General features: G+C 45.0%; 1 protein-coding gene across 6 annotated transcripts in view; it reads right to left on the bottom strand.

Annotated features, from left to right (window-relative positions):
• ttc3 (tetratricopeptide repeat domain 3) overlaps positions 1-18,548 on the bottom strand; it is a 93,872-nt gene that overhangs the window by 38,606 nt on the left and 36,718 nt on the right. For all 6 annotated transcript variants that reach the window (XM_082158600.1, XM_082158604.1, XM_082158603.1 and 3 more), the window contains exons 18-22: positions 11,025-11,168; positions 6,201-6,281; positions 2,897-3,003; positions 2,695-2,821; positions 1,281-1,400 (exon numbers count right to left, since the gene is read on the bottom strand). In XM_082158600.1, the coding sequence (XP_082014726.1) occupies positions 1,281-1,400; positions 2,695-2,821; positions 2,897-3,003; positions 6,201-6,281; positions 11,025-11,168 (579 nt within the window). The remainder of the gene's footprint in view (positions 1-1,280; positions 1,401-2,694; positions 2,822-2,896; positions 3,004-6,200; positions 6,282-11,024; positions 11,169-18,548) is intronic.

Here is an 18,548-nt window from a genome sequence, read left to right as displayed (position 1 = left end):
GCAGTGCAGACTGTTTGATAACTTTATTCAATTTCTGTATATGTACCTGTTAGACAGGAAGGGCACAGGTAAATATGATATGCCAGGGTTTATTTTTTTATGGGTTTATGTGAGGATTGTTTGAAGTTCACTTAAATTAAAAGTTGTTCTTTTTTTAAGCCTAATAAATGTTTTTATGCTTATGTTTCATGCTATTTTTTAAATGTAAGCAACTAATTTAGACGTGTAAACTGGGTGCCGGTGTGGTGAAAAGTTCGAGCTCAGCCAGATTCGGCTCGAAGTCGTTCATTCACACTCTCGCTCGCACTCTCGCTCACTCTCACACACACACACTCGCTCGCTCACTCACTCAATCACACGCTCGCTCTCACGCACACACACACACACACGCTCGCTCTCGCACACGCACGCTCGCTCTCGCACACGCACGCTCGCTCACTCGCTTGCTCTCACACACACACGCTCGCTCTCACACACACACGCTCTCACACACACGCTCGCGCACACGCTCGCTCTCACACGCACGCTCGCTCTCGCACGCTCGCTCTCACGCACGCTCGCTCTCACGCACGCTCGCTCGCTCACGCACGCTCGCTCGCTCTCACGCACGCTCGCTCTCACACACACGCTCGCTCTCACACACACGCTCGCTCGCGCACACGCTCGCTCTCACACGCACGCTCGCTCTCACACGCACGCTCGCTCGCTCTCGCACGCACGCTCGCTCTCGCACGCACGCTCGCTCTCGCACGCTCGCTCGCTCTCGCACGCTCGCTCTCACACGCACGCTCGCTCTCACACGCACGCTCGCTCTCACACGCACGCTCGCTCTCACACGCACGCTCGCTCTCACACGCACGCTCGCTCTCACACGCACGCTCGCTCACACACGCACGCTCGCGCACGCTCGCTCCCGCACGCTCGCTCTCACGCACGCTCGCTCGCTCTCACGCACGCTCGCTCTCACGCACGCTCGCTCGCTCTCACGCACGCTCGCTCTCACGCACGCACGCTCGCTCTCACGCACGCTCGCTCTCACGCACGCTCGCTCTCACGCACGCTCGCATCACGCACGCTCGCTCTCACACACGCTCGCTCTCACGCACGCACGCTCTCACACACGCACGCTCGCTCTCACACACGCACGCTCGCTCTCACACACGCACGCTCGCTCTCACACACGCACGCTCGCTCTCACACACGCACGCTCGCTCTCACACACGCACGCTCGCTCTCTCACACGCACGCTCTCACACACACACGCTCTCACACACACTCACCTTAAAGTCGGGGTCGCTGAAGTAGATGTGTATGGTGTGAGCGAGGCAGTGCTGATGTTGACACACTGCGTCTGCTTTAGGAGGAAACTTACACAACTCCACAAACCTCTGCAGGCGTTCCTTCAGGACAGAGACGAGATCATCATCAGATCATAACAGCTCTCAGGGTTAAACTCATCTATGCTAGAGCTCGATTTTAATCGTTCTCATTTTGATGAACCGATATTGATTCTTTAATCCCAAGGTTGATATTTTAGATGTTGTTTTCAGCTGATGCGTTTAAACTTCACTAAACATTCTCTGTAGCTCCTGCCATCCAATAATAATCTTTGATACTTCTGATATGAAACAAAGTCTCATCTTTCAAATCCTGTCAGTTTCATCAGTAAATTCAGTCAATAAATGTGTGTTTAATGTGTGTGACAGATGAAGCAATCATCTCTTCCTCTTTACTACTAGTTACAGCAGCAAATAAACATCAATGAACATCAGAAGGAAAGTTGAAAGATTCAGAACAACTTCCTGAAATCAGTCGTGTCTCATGTAATCCATCAATCAGTGATTCAACCAATCAGTCAATAACACAGCTGGAGAATGATGTCACGTAACGCCACATTTACCTCAGAAAAGCCATTCAGTGTCCATAAACTCGATAGTCATTTAGAAAAATAACTCTAAAGAGAGCATTCTGATTGACACATGCACTATATGACGTATTCATTATATTTTTACTCAACCTGTTCTTCAATATTTGATGTGTTTGAATATATTTGTCATAAAAACAACTTATGACAGCCGCCGTTTAAATGTATATTTCAAAAAGCAAATTACAGTAGAAATATAATTATGTCATTAAAAGGTCACTTTACTAAAAACAGGCTTGTGTAATTTAAATGTTAGTATATGAATCAGTTAATTGTAACCTGTAATATTACAGTAATGAAGCGACTGACGGGGTTCATGTAGTTCATGCAGTGAGAAAAATACAGTACATATACAAATTAACCGATATTGAATTAAAATCGGAATTTAATCGAATTGCTTGTGACTAAATTGAAAACAAATCGTAGTAGTAAAAGAGGAAGAGATGATCCGTTCATCTGTCACACACACATTAAACACACAAACACACATTTATTGACTGAATTTACTGATGAAACTGACAGGATTCGAAAGATTAGACTGTTTCATATCAGAAGTATCAAATATTATTGTGATTATTGGATGGCAGGAGCTACAGAGAATGTTCAGTGAAGTTTGGTTAAAGAATCAGCTGAAAATTGACTAAAAGATCAAACTTGGGAATTGATACCGGTTCATCAAAGTGAGAACTATTTAAAAGCATTATGACCTACTAAATCAGACACTGAATACCAGACTATTCTGATGGATGGCAGTAATCTCACACACACACCTTTAAACAGGCCGTCTGTGTCTCCTCAACTATAGTTTTAGTGGTCGGCCAGGTGAGTTTCCCAGGTGTGACGTGTCTCTGAATCATGAGCTGTGCGTTAGAGAAACGCTCCAGAGCTTTAGCAAACCTGTAAAACACAGAACATGAGCCTGATGAGCGAGACGATCCAGGCGAGCACGAAAGCCTTCACATCAACACTAACCTGTTCTCCTTCAGATACACTCGCCCCATCCCATAATGCACCAGCGACTGGAACTTCCTGTCTGACGACTCTAACGTTGCGAACTTCCTGTGAGCTTCAGCCAGTTCCTTCACACACACACACAACAAAACAAAACCAAACAAACAAACTGAAAATCAGACACTTTAAACTCACTTTATCAGGACCAACAATGACATTCATGTTTTTTGCAGTTTACAGCTTCTTTTAACAGGGTTCGTACAGACACTGTCAAATCTAATTCCAGGACTTTCAAGGACTTAATAACGAAATAAAGTGACTCTGCACTCTCTTCAGAGTTTCACATTACTGCGCACACACACACACACACACACACACATTACTGCGCGCACACACACACTACTGCGCGCACACACACACACTACTGCGCACACACATTACTGCGCACACACAACTGCGCACACACAACTGCGCACACACACACACACATTACTGCGCACACACACACACACATTACTGCGCACACACACACATTACTGCGCACACACATTACTACACACACATTACTGCGCACACACTTTACTGCGCACACACACATTACTGCGCACACACACACATTACTGCGCACACACACACACATTACTGCGCACACACACACACATTACTGCGCACACACACACACACACATTACTGCGCACACACACACACACACATTACTGCGCACACACACACATTACTGCGCACACACATTACTACACACACATTACTACACACACATTACTGCGCACACACTTTACTGCGCACACACACATTACTGCGCACACACACACACACATTACTGCGCACACACACACATTACTGCGCACACACACATTACTGCGCACACACACATTACTGCGCACACACACACTGCGCACACACACACATTGCGCACACACACACACATTACTGCGCACACACACACACATTACTGCGCACACACACACAACATTACTGCGCGCACACACACATTACTGCGCGCACACACACATTACTGCGCGCACACACACACTACTGCGCACACACACACACACATTACTGCGCACACGCACACACACTACTGCGCACACACACACTACTGCGCACACACACACACACACTACTGCGCACACACACACATTACTGCGCACACACACACACTACTGCGCACACACACACATTACTGCGCACACACACATTACTGCGCACACACACATTACTGCGCACACACACACATTACTGCGCACACACACACACATTACTGCGCACACACACACACACACACACATTACTGCGCACACACACACACACTACTGCGCACACACACACTACTGCGCACACACACACACACATTACTGCGCACACACACACATTACTGCGCACACACACACACTACTGCGCACACACACACACTACTGCGCACACACACACATTACTGCGCACACACACATTACTGCGCACACACACACATTACTGCGCACACACACACATTACTGCGCACACACACACACATTACTGCGCACACACACACACATTACTGCGCACACACACACACACACATTACTGCGCACACACACACATTACTGCGCACACACACACACATTACTGCGCACACACATTACTACACACACATTACTGCGCACACACTTTACTGCGCACACACACATTACTGCGCACACACACACACACATTACTGCGCACACACACATTACTGCGCACACACACACACATTACTGCGCACACACACATTACTGCGCACACACACACATTGCGCACACACACACATTGCGCACACACACACACATTACTGCGCACACACACATTACTGCGCACACACACACAACATTACTGCGCGCACACACACATTACTGCGCGCACACACACATTACTGCGCGCACACACACTACTGCGCACACACACACATTACTGCGCGCACACACTACTGCGCACACACACTACTGCGCACACACACTACTGCGCACACACACACATTACTGCGCACACACACACATTACTGCGCACACACACACACACATTACTGCGCACACGCACACACACTACTGCGCACACACACACTACTGCGCACACACACACACATTACTGCGCACACACACACACATTACTGCGCACACACACACACATTACTGCGCACACACACATTACTGCGCACACACACATTACTGCGCACACACACATTACTGCGCACACACACATTACTGCGCACACACACATTACTGCGCACACACACACACATTACTGCGCACACACACACACATTACTGCGCACACACACATTACTGCGCACACACACACATTACTGCGCACACACACACTACTGCGCACACACACACATTACTGCGCACACACACACATTACTGCGCGCACACACACACATTACTGCGCGCACACACACATTACTGCGCGCACACACACATTACTGCGCGCACACACACATTACTGCGCGCACACACTACTGCGCACACACACTACTGCGCACACACACTACTGCGCACACACACTACTGCGCACACACACTACTGCGCACACACACTACTGCGCACACACACTACTGCGCACACACACTACTGCGCACACACACTACTGCGCACACACACACTACTGCGCACACACACTACTGCGCACACACACTACTGCGCACACACACTACTGCGCACACACACACATTACTGCGCACACACACACATTACTGCGCACACACACATTACTGCGCACACACACACATTACTGCGCACACGCACACACACTACTGCGCACACACACACATTACTGCGCACACACACATTACTGCGCACACACACATTACTGCGCACACACACACATTACTGCGCACACGCACACACACTACTGCGCACACACACACACATTACTGCGCACACACACACATTACTGCGCACACACACACATTACTGCGCACGCGCACACACACACATTACTGCGCACACACACACACTACTGCGCACACACACACACTACTGCGCACACACACACACATTACTGCGCACACGCACACACATTACTGCGCACACACACACACTACTGCGCACACACACACATTACTGCGCACACACACACATTATTGGTTAGATTTAGATAAGGGAGATGTCGATCAGGAGACACCCAGGTTAACTTATGTCAGGTGTGTAGGGGGAACTAGCATGAGGTAAAGTCACATGACTTCCTCCAGCGTCTCCTACACGTGTGTGTGCGCAGGTTAAAGCTGGTCAGCTGGTGAATGTGCGCTCTCGGGGTGAACGTTTGCTTTGGAAAGCGGAGTCGTGAGGCATTACCTCTGGTTGTCCGATTTCCAGCAGGGCGGTTGCATATCCATAAACCAGCACAGATTTATCCAGCTCCGTCAATCCCAGTGCCTGTCAGAAACACACACCAGTGAACACTGATGAACGAGGGGCCGAACCATTCAGTCAGAGCCAAACACTGAAGCACAACATCTAAACACAAGGAGTGTCAGTGTTCTGCAGAGTCACACACGCGAGGGAATTCTCCAGCTGTGTTTCATACGCATATGTTAACGTGAATTTTGGGATATTGCTTAAAGGTACAATATGCAAGAATTTTTGCCGCTAGAGGGCGCTACATTCCAAACAACAACAACGGCGTAGCTTGATGACGATGTGAAGGAGCGTGGAATGATGGGAACTGTCGTTTTAAACTCCACCGTGGATGTAAATCAGTCAGACGGGAATCGAAAAATCATGTTCATGGATGAGGCTAAGTTCTATTTTTATAAATGTTGCGTTTAATGACATGCTTTTTGTGGCGAGGGGGGCGTGGTTCAGCGCGGTCTGTAACGGGAGAGAGAAGAGACGAGCAAGTAGATCAAGTGCAAAGTATTATTGGCGTGGAGAGACCGCTTATAAGCCGCGCTGGAACGAGAGAGAGACTGGAGAGAAAATTGGACGCAGAGAAAGAGAACCGGTGGATCCGAGCTCTCATTTTTTAACTGTTTTGAGCCGTCGCGGTTGCCACGGTGAATGCGCGTTGTGCGCGGCTTTTGTTTGTTTTGCTTTATTTTAATAAAGTATGAGTCCCAGTCACGCCGATCCCTGTCTTCTTCCTTCCTGACTCTTAAACCTCATCACACTTTTATTTCATTAAAATGAATTAACCGCAAGAAAAGTAAGGTTTAATACTAAATTGGTTATCATAGATGTTACTGTATTTGTTGAATTCATTGTTGTGATAACGCTGCGCAGTTTTACATGTTCTAAACAATTGTTGTAAAAGTATATTCGAACATGCCCACATCATTTGCCAAAATACTGATTAATCTTTATGTATAACACATGCTATGTTTATTTACATGGCCATAAACACCAGACGTGATAAACAATGTCAATAAACTAAACACAAATCTAAAGCAATAATACTTTCCTTACATAAACATAACTATTACCGAATGCTACATTTGGAAAATATAAAATTAAGCATGCTTTGTCGACAGAACCAGCAGCAATCGGTAAAGAATAATTGTGTACCATAACGACTGCAAGAAACAAGCTAACGTTTGTTGCTTGATAGACGCTACAACTACAACTTCCGCATTTGTCCAGGACTCCACGCAGTACGAGCGGAAACCGAGGGTAACGCGGATATGACGCAATTGACTGGCGACTCCCAGCTCCCCCCTGTTCTAACGCCCCGTTTCCTTGGATAAAATCGCAATTTTCTCACGATTTAAAAATAGTTGGAAACATTTGGGATATTGTAAGTAATCAACTTAACAAAATATATAACACTGGCCTTGAGATTTTGGGATATTTTAATGCAAAATTCTTACATATTGTACCTTTAAGAAACATTGGATGGAAGCACCAAAATGTGCATAACTTCAAAAAATTAGACACACTCGTTTATGATGGAGGGAAAAACAGCCCGATTGCAGAAACGTAGTTTTATTACTGATATTTTGCTCCAAATTCCAAGGAAGTGATGATTTTGTTCTCTTGAACACATGGGATGGAAACACTGCTTTATTCTCAAATGTTTTATGCGATATTTCAACAAAATTCTTAACTTTGGATGAAAACAGACACATCTTGAACTGAATTTATCTGTATAATGACTGTCCTTTAGAGCTGCTTTACAGCAGTTTGTCTCATATTGATGAAGTTTCATCATCGGCAACGTTTACATGCAACCAAATAATCCGTTAGTAATGGGATTGACGGGTCAATCGCACTGAAAATCTTTCATGTAAACACTTTAATCGATCCGACTGAGCTCGATCCCACTGACACGTCAATCAGATTGAAAGGGGTTTATTCCTTTTCTAATGCGATCCAGAGAACATGTGAACACTTGATCGACTGAAACTGAAAGGACTGCGCATGTGCAATGATGTAGAAATATCGTAATGACGTAGAAATAGTGTAATGATGTAGAAATAACGTAATGTAGAAATAGCGTAATGTAGAAATAGCGCAATGTAGAAATAGCGTAATGATGTAGAAATAGCACAATGATGTAGAAATAGCACAATGATGTAGAAATAGCATGATGTAGAAATAGCGTAATGTAGAAATAGCGTAATGTAGAAATAGCGCGATGTAGAAATAGCATAATGACGTAGAAATAGCGTAATGATGTAGAAATAGCGTAATGTAGAAATAGCGCAATGATGCAGAAATAGTGTAATGACGTAGAAATAGCGTAATGATGTAGAAATAACGTAATGTAGAAATAGCGTAATGTAGAAATAGCGCAATGTAGAAATAGCGTAATGATGTAGAAATAGCACAATGATGTAGAAATAGCATGATGTAGAAATAGCGTAATGTAGAAATAGCGTAATGTAGAAATAGCGCGATGTAGAAATAGCATAATGACGTAGAAATAGCGCAATGACGTAGAAATAGCGTAATGTAGAAATAGCGCAATGATGCAGAAATAGCGCAATGATGTAGAAATAGCGCAATGTAGAAATAGCGTAATGATGTAGAAATAGCGTATTGATGTAGAAATAGCGCAATGTAGAAATAGCGCAATGATGTAGAAATAGCGCAATGATGTAGAAATAGCGTAATGATGTAGAAATAGCGTAATGATGTAGAAATATCGCAATGTAGAAATAGCGCAATGATGTAGAAATATCGTAATGATGTAGAAATATCGTAATGATGTAGAAATAGTGTAATGATGTAGAAATAGCGTAATGATGTAGAAATAGCGTAATGACGTAGAAATAGCGTAATGATGTAGAAATAGTGTAATGATGTAGAAATAGCTTAATGATGTAGAAATAGCGTAATGACGTAGAAATAGCGTAATGACGTAGAAGTAGCACAATGATGTAGAAATAGCGTAATGATGTAGAAATATCGTAATGATGTAGAAATAGCGTAATGATGTAGAAATAGCGTAATGATGTAGAAATAGCGCAATGTAGAAATAGCGTAATGTAGAAATAGCGTAATGACGTAGAAGTAGCACAATGATGTAGAAATAGCGTAATGATGTAGAAATATCGTAATGATGTAGAAATAGCGTAATGATGTGGAAATAGCGCAATGTAGAAATAGCGTAATGATGTAGAAATATCGTAATGATGTAGAAATAGCGTAATGATGTAGAAATAGCGCAATGTAGAAATAGCGTAATGACGTAGAAGTAGCACAATGATGTAGAAATAGCGTAATGATGTAGAAATAGTACCCTGGTAAACCAGAGTTCTCGCGAGAGCACAAGTTGAATTTGCTCAGCGAGTTACTCTGGTGTCGAGTAACAATGCTCATTAAATATGCCCCTCGATCTGAGCTGCACCAATCACATCGGGTTATCTGATATAGGCGGGCCAGAGGCGAGCTAAACAGATGACGACAGCGCTGTGACGTCGAAGTCATTAATAAACATTGCAAGATGCCTATGGATGAACACCAGTTGTTTAAAACAGCTTTGGTCACTACAATGAACGAGTTAGACTTGGCTTTTTATCTAAAACAGGAACGGAAGACGCCGCTCGAATCCTTCCTTTGCAAGAAGGGCGTTTTTGCTGTTTTGCCGACCAGATACGGTAAGAGTATAATCTATCAGTTAGCTCCGCAGGTGGCTAAGCGTATGGGGCTTATTGTTGTGATTGGTCGTAGTGTTATCCTATTGCGTGCAGTGAGATTTTCAAATGCATGCTTGGTGCCGCCCCTCGAGCCGGGCGATTTTCATTAGTCGACGCCAGACCATCAATCTTTTAGATTTAGGTCTGGATTTCCAGGCTACAGAAATAGCGCAATGATGTAGAAATAGCGTAATGATGTAGAAATATCGTAATGACGTAGAAATAGCGTAATGTAGAAATAGCGTAATGACGTAGAAATAGCGTAATGATGTAGAAATAGCGTAATGATGTAGAAATAGCGTAATGACGTAGAAATAGCGTAATGACGTAGAAATAGCGTAATGACATAGAAATAACGTAATGACATAGAAATAACGTAATGACATAGAAATAGCGTAATGACATAGAAATAGCGTAATGTAGAAATAGCGTAGTGATGTAGAAATAGCGTAATGACGTAGAAATAGCGTAATGACGTAGAAATAGCGTAATGACATAGAAATAGAGTAATGTAGAAATAGAGTAATGTAGAAATAGCGTAATGATGTAGAAATAGCGTAATGATGTAGAAATAGCGCAATGACGTAGAAATAGCGTAATGATGTAGAAATAGCGTAATGTAGAAATAGCGTAATGACGTAGAAATAGCGTAATGACGTAGAAATAGCGTAATGACGTAGAAATAGCGTGATGTAGAAATAGCGCAATGACGTAGAAATAGCGTAATGATGTAGAAATAGCGTAATGATGTAGAAATAGCGCAATGACGTAGAAATAGCGTAGTGAAGTAGAAATAGCGTAGTGAAGTAGAAATAGCGTAGTGAAGTAGAAATAGCGTAATGACATAGAAATAGCGTAGTGATGTAGAAATAGCGTAGTGATGTATAGCACATCAACCCGATCACGTTTAGCGTTCATGTAAACACTACATCGGAATCAATTCAGTCTGATTTAAACAGAAGTAGTGCATGTAAGCGTAGCCAGTGTGTGTGTGTGTGTGTGTGTGTGTGTGTGTGTGTGTGTGTGTGTGGCGCTATATTACCGCGGTGCCGCTGGACTCCAGGATCCGCAGGGCCGCAGTGAAGGACTGATGAGCGTTTCTGCAGCGCCGGTCACTCAGAGCCGTGTGACCCTCCTGAACCGCAGCGCAGAAGAGCTCTCTCGAACCCGCCTCACTGATGGCCTCCTACACACACACACACACACACACACACACACCAACGTTAAACACACACAAGTGTTACACATACACAAGCCTCAAACACACACACGCCAACGTTAAACACGCACACCAGCGTTACACACACCAGCCTCAAACACACACACCAGCGTTACACACACACACACACACGTACACACGCATGCCAGCCTCAAACACACACCCCAGCGTTACACGCACGCCAGCCTCAAACACACATGCCAGCGTTACACACACACACACACGCACGCCAGCCTCAAACACACATACCAGCGTTACACACACCCCAGCGTTACACGCACGCCAGCCTCAAACACACATGCCAGCGTTACACACACACGCACGCACGCCAGCCTCAAACACATACCAGCATTACACACACACCAGCCTTACACACACACCAGCCTTATAGCCTTACACACACACCAGCCTTACACACACACCAGCCTTACACACACACCAGCCTCAAACACACATGCCAGCGTTACACACACACACAAGCCTCAAACACACATGCCAGCATTACACACACGCCAGCGTTACACACACACACACAAGCCTCAAACACACACGCCAGCGTTGCACATACACAAGCCTCAAACACACACACGCCAACGTTAAACACGCACACCAGCGTTACACACACACACACACCAGCCTCAAACACACACACAAACGCCAGCCTCAAACACACGCCAGCATTACACACGCATGCCAGCCTCAAACACACACGCCAGCGTTACACGCACGCCAGCGTTACACGCACGCCAGCCTCAAACACACACGCCAGCGTTACACGCACGCCAGCCTCAAACACACATGCCAGCGTTACACACACGCACGCACGCCAGCCTCAAACACACATACCAGCGTTACACACACCCCAGCATTACACACACACACACACAAGTGTTACACGCACGCCAGCCTCAAACACACATACCAGCGTTACACACACCCCAGCATTACACGCACGCCAGCCTCAAACACACATGCCAGCGTTACACGCACGCCAGCCTCAAACACACATACCAGCGTTACACACACCCCAGCATTACACGCACGCCAGCCTCAAACACACATGCCAGCGTTACACGCACGCCAGCCTCAAACACACATACCAGCGTTACACACACACACCAGCGTTACACGCACGCCAGCCTCAAACACACATGCCAGCGTTACACACACACACCAGCGTTACACGCACGCCAGCCTCAAACACACATGCCAGCGTTACACACACCCCAGCGTTACACGCACGCCAGCCTCAAACACAGATACCAGCGTTACACACACCCCAGCGTTACACGCAGAGTTTCCGCTAGAAAAAAATGGTGCCGGTCAAAGTGACCGGCAGAGATTTCGTTTTCCGGACATTTTGATGATATGCCGGTCAAATAGGCCTATTGCCTCTTAATTAGTCAAGTTGAGGAAAACTGGAGGCAGGCTATGTAACTTAAAAAAATGACATAATCAGGCCGTATAGAACGCAACATGTTTATTAGCCTAACTTTCAAATAGACGGGAAAAAAAACATGAACGTCCGATTGGCGTCAATCAACGCCAATTGTTTTTACTATGGTTTCACATTCATAGTTTAACAAACCAATCCCCCTTCCCCACATAAAATATCTGAATATCTCGCGGTGTAAATAGCCGCATTTCCATTACAGATTTGCGCAAATGTTTTGCGCTATTATCTAAATATCGATAAAAAACTATTGCGAAATGACGGCGTTTCCATTAACCGATGTTATATGCGACTAAACGTCCTTTTTTCTCTCACGATAAGTCATTTAAAAAATCACGGCAACGGACGTTGGTTTATATAATATCACTGCCACCGCATTAGACATTATTATTATGATTAATGGAAGGAGACGTGGCGTGTTATCCAAGCATTAATGGCAGGGAAAGACCCTTGTACTGCGAACGACACATAAGGAGTTTCTGGGTGTTTCGCCCTCATTTCTGCTCCGAGGTTTTGATTGTGGCATTTATTTGAGATTTAGAATCCAGTATTCCTATAGGCTAATTATTGTTTCTTTTATGAATTTAATAAAGCACTCTGTCTCGTATTCTGTCCAAACGATCCATGTAGGCTACTTTTGTCCATTCGTTTTTCCTTTTTTAACCCGTAATTGAAAAACGAAAAATGAACGGTTTTTGTCTTTTTAAAACGCAAAGTTGAACACCAAAATTTTAATTTGAACTGGCTACACAAACTGCTGCGCAAAAAAAGTAAATACCGACGCATTTTCTGATTTTTGTTTATGACTTTTCGCCCCTTTATTAAACATTTAACATATTCACAAATTAATATGGAAAACATGTCGATTTTACTGGTTTTCAAAGGCCAAATTAGAACCTGGAATTGATGTTTTTCCCGCAGTGCTGAATGAGAAGAGCCATTAATAGCCTATTATAAATAAACTATTGTTTTCTAAGTGTCGGCTAAAATCACATCTCCATCTCCGCTGTTAAGCAGATGCGCTTTTAGAGAGAAATGCACCTTTCATACAGATTAGGTACATAATCAGAAGGTATTAGCTTTCGATTCGAATTTGTTCGTTTTAAAGTGGACATTTCAAGCTTTAGCCTACATAGGCTATATTTTGTTTCAATTCTCACGCTCCAGTTTATGGAGATCATGAAAGTGCGTCTGATTTTTTATTTTTTATTTTACAAAAGCACAACGTTTTCTTGTTATTGTGAGTTTACACAAATAAAAGTAGTTGAGAATAATGTATTATTATTTTCTGTATGACCAGAAATGACAGAGTATTTTAAGTTGTTTCCACTGTTAATAGGAAAATGCAAGTGGTCACGCCCGCGCCTCCGTGCCATGCAGTGCGCGCTCCACACTCAGCTTTGTTCCTTTTTTGCATAAAAGCGTCTTCTAAATATAGCTTATTAAATGTTATAATATAATAAAATAATATAAAATGATTATTATTTGCGTAGCTATACATGGACCTCAAACACACCGCATCCTCTAAGTCAGGTGACTGCAAATGCGCAAAAACTGTTTCCATTGCAGTTTTGCGAAATATTCCTTTTTCGAATTGCCTGAAAAACCACCTCATGCGAGCATAAAAACGTTCTTGCGATAAACGGGAGTTTTTGCGAAATTAACGTGTTTCCATTGTGCGTATTTTTAATTCGCAATTTCAATTTGAAGGGTAGCCTAATGGAAACGCGGCTAGTGTCTCTCCGCAACTTGCAATGCGCATAAGCCGAGTAACCTTGTTCTCCGCAAGGCGACTTCGCTGCTTCGTCTTGATCCGATTCTGCTTTTTCTCCGGTGGTGGTGGAGCTGTCTGGACATCTGAGGCTTCAGGCGTTCCTGATTCACCATCGTCCGTCGCGTCTTGCCTCTGAAAAAAGCTTTTACGGCTAGTCTGCCTGGGCCTGGCCATATTTGAAACGTCTCTCTCATTCGTTCGTTGTTTAGGTCTATATTACAGCCGTTTTAGGCGTGCGCTTTATTTGAAATGCAGCATGCGATGTTGTTTAATAACTTTCAAACGGTAGAGCCTGTTCCTTTATAAAAGCCAAAGGTCGGTGTATTTTTGTTTTATACATTTTAGGCTTATTCTCAAATTCAGATTGTGTTAGGGGGGCGGGATTATTAGGTCATTTTAATCGGACAATTTGACCGGAGAGATTTAATTTTGTCGGACATTTCATTTTTTTTTCGGCCAATGTCCGGTAATTACCGGACAACGGAAACCCTGGTTACACGCACGCCAGCCTCAAACACACATACCAGCGTTACACACACACGCCAGCGTTACACGCACGCGAGCCTCAAACACACATGCCAGCGTTACACACACAAGCCTCAAACACACACGCCAGCATTACACACACACACGCACACACACACACACACACACACGCACACGCGCCAGCCTCAAACACACGCCAGCGTTACACACACGCCAGCGTTACACACACGCCAGCGTTACACACACACACCAGCCTCAAACACACATGCCAGCGTTACACACACTTTCCTGTAGCTCAGAGGTAAGAGCATTGCGTTAACAACGCAAGGTTGTGGGTTCGATCCCAGGGGATTGCACATACCTATGTATAGGATAACGCAATATAAGTCGCTTTGGATAAAAGCGTCTGCCAAAAATGCATAAATGCACACACCAGCGAGACTCAAACACACATGCCAGCGAGACTCAAACACACATGCCAGTGTTACACACACACACACTAGCCTCAAACACACGCCACGGTTACACACATGCCAGCGTTACACACACATGCCAGCGTTACACACACGCACGCACGCACGCACGCCAGCCTCAAACACACACATGCCAGCGTTACACACACGCACGCACGCCAGCCTCAAACACACACATGCCAGCGTTACACGCACGCACGCCAGCCTCAAACACACATACCAGCGTTACACACACGCACGCCAGCCTCAAACACACATACCAGCGTTACACACACGCACGCCAGCCTCAAACACACAGGCCAGCGTTACACACACGCCAGCCTCAAACACACATGCCAGCGTTAGACACACGCCAGCCTCAAACACACGCCAGCGTTACACACACGCCAGCCTCAAACACACGCCAGCGTTACACACACGCCAGCCTCAAACACACACACACCAGCCTCAAACACACATGCCAGCGTTAGAGACACCCCAGCGTTACACACACACCAGCGTTACACACACACCAGCCTCAAACACACATGCCAGCGTTAGACACACATGCCAGCATTACACACACGCCAGCCTCAAACACACATACCAGCGTTACACACACGCCAGCCTCAAACACACATGCCAGCGTTACACACACCCCAGCCTCAAACACACATGCCAGCGTTACACACACGCACGCCAGCCTCAAACACACATGTCAGCGTTACACACACGCACGCCAGCCTCAAACACACATGCCAGCGTTACACACACGCCAGCCTCAAACACACATACCAGCGTTACACATAGACATGTGCCGGTATTCGGTAATGCGATAAATCGCTGTAATGAATATGCACGATAGTGTTATCGCGGGCACTTCAAAATACCGTGAAAAATAATAGATCAGAATTTATATTTATAGAACGCGCATTAGCTTATTTTCCATCAACCGCTTAAACAAACACTGCGTATATGCTGCGCAAAACACGTGCGCACTCTGATGTAAACAATCCCCACATGTAGAAGCGCTGTGTGCATGCGGCACAGTGCGCACTCTAGTCTAATGTAATGAATCCTCACATGGAGAAGAAGCATGGCGGAAGGAGGAACGCAGCCGACGATTTATCCCCCTTCTAAAAGCAGGGCTGTCAACTCTACGCATTCAGCGTGAGACTCACGCAATCGACACTTTTCACACGCTCTCGCGCCACACATCCATTTTCTCACGCAGAGAAAAATTGCGGAGTAAAGAGGACACTGACACCGACAGACTAGACAGAGCAGGTTACTTTTGATATGAAAAAAATTCTCCGCTCTCAGGTTCTGTCCATTTTATTACGAAATTCAGACAATAAATACCGTTTTGGTGCTTGTAAATGTGACGTGACCGATCGCTGTAGCGCCTCAGTTCAAGTAAACCGATCATCTGTTAGTTTTTATTTAAAGATACAGTACAACTTACCGAAAGGTTTTTATGCCTCATACATAATATCGATCAATCAGTGTTTTTCAACCACGGAAAGAGGTCAATAAAACTGCAGGTGAACAATTATGCCATTTAATGAGCAGCACGTTAGTTGACTAGAAAAAAATAGCTATAGAGAGGAGTATTTTACTAAATATGTGCACTATATATACACATTTGTATTATATTTTTACTTATGTCATAATTCTTATTATAATGAAAACCAAATTATATTAATTTGTAAATTTTTAACCTTTAATAATACCAGCTGATAGGGCTCTCTGTATGTTTGCAGCATTATGTGAGATATATTTTTTCTTGAGAAAAATTTACATGTAGGCTATCTACTGTAGCCTTCCTAATATTTATCCGAAGAGTCAATATTGAATCAAGACTGAAATCAAATCTCAAGAATTGAATTGAAATCGTGAAAATTGTGTAAAATTCTGTTTAGTTACCAAATGTTTTGACAATCACAATTACACCTATTGTGATGCAAGTTGTTGTTTTTTCTACATCCCCCCCCAATCCATCAGTTTCTCTTGAGCAATTAAAATATTGCGATAATACCGTATACCGTGATAAAAGCTCAATCAATTAATCGCAGCATGAAAATGTGATACCGGCACATGCCTAGTTACACATGCCAGCGTTACACGCACGCCAGCCTCAAACACACATGCCAGCGTTACACACACGCACGCCAGCCTCAAACACACATACCAGCGTTACACACACGCCAGCCTCAAACACACACGCCAGCGTTACACACACACCAGTGTTACACATACACACGCCAACGTTAAACACGCACACCAGCGTTACACACACACCAGCGTTTCACACACACACGCCAGCCTCAAACACACATACCAGCGTTACACACACCCCAGCGTTACACGCACGCCAGCCTCAAACACACATACCAGCGTTACACACACCCCAGCGTTACACGCACGCCAGCCTCAAACACACATGCCAGCGTTACACACACGCACGCCAGCCTCAAACACACATACCAGCGTTACACACACGCCAGCGTTACACACACACACACACTGGATAAAAGCGTCTGCCAAAAATGCATAAATGCACACCAGCGAGACTCAAACACACATGCCAGCGTTACACACACGCCAGCCTCAAACACACATACCAGCGTTACACACACACACACACACACACACACACACACACACGCACGCCAGCCTCAAACACACATGCCAGCGTTACACGCACGCCAGCCTCAAACACACATACCAGCGTTACACACACACACACACACACACACACACGCCAGCCTCAAACACACATACCAGCGTTACACACACCCCAGCGTTACACACACCCCAGCGTTAAAAAAAAAAGCACGCCAGCCTCAAACACACAGGCCAGCGTTACACACACGCCAGCCTCAAACACACATGCCAGCGTTACACACACCCCAGCGTTACACACACACACAAGCGTTACACGCATGCCAGCCTCAAACACACACGCCAGCGTTACACACACGCCAGCCTCAAACACACATGCCAGCGTTAGACACACGCCAGCCTCAAACACACATGCCAGCGTTACACACACGCATGCCAGCCTCAAACACACATACCAGCGTTACACACACGCCAGCCTCAAACACACATACCAGCGTTACACACACCCCAGCGTTACACACACACACACACACACACACACACACACACACACACAC

Source organism: Leuciscus leuciscus (assembly GCF_965113295.1).
Source record: "Leuciscus leuciscus genome assembly, chromosome: 24".
Taxonomy (NCBI): Eukaryota; Metazoa; Chordata; class Actinopteri; order Cypriniformes; family Leuciscidae; genus Leuciscus; species Leuciscus leuciscus.
Note: the sequence above shows the minus strand (reverse complement) of the source record. Positions and strands in the feature narration are given on the sequence as shown.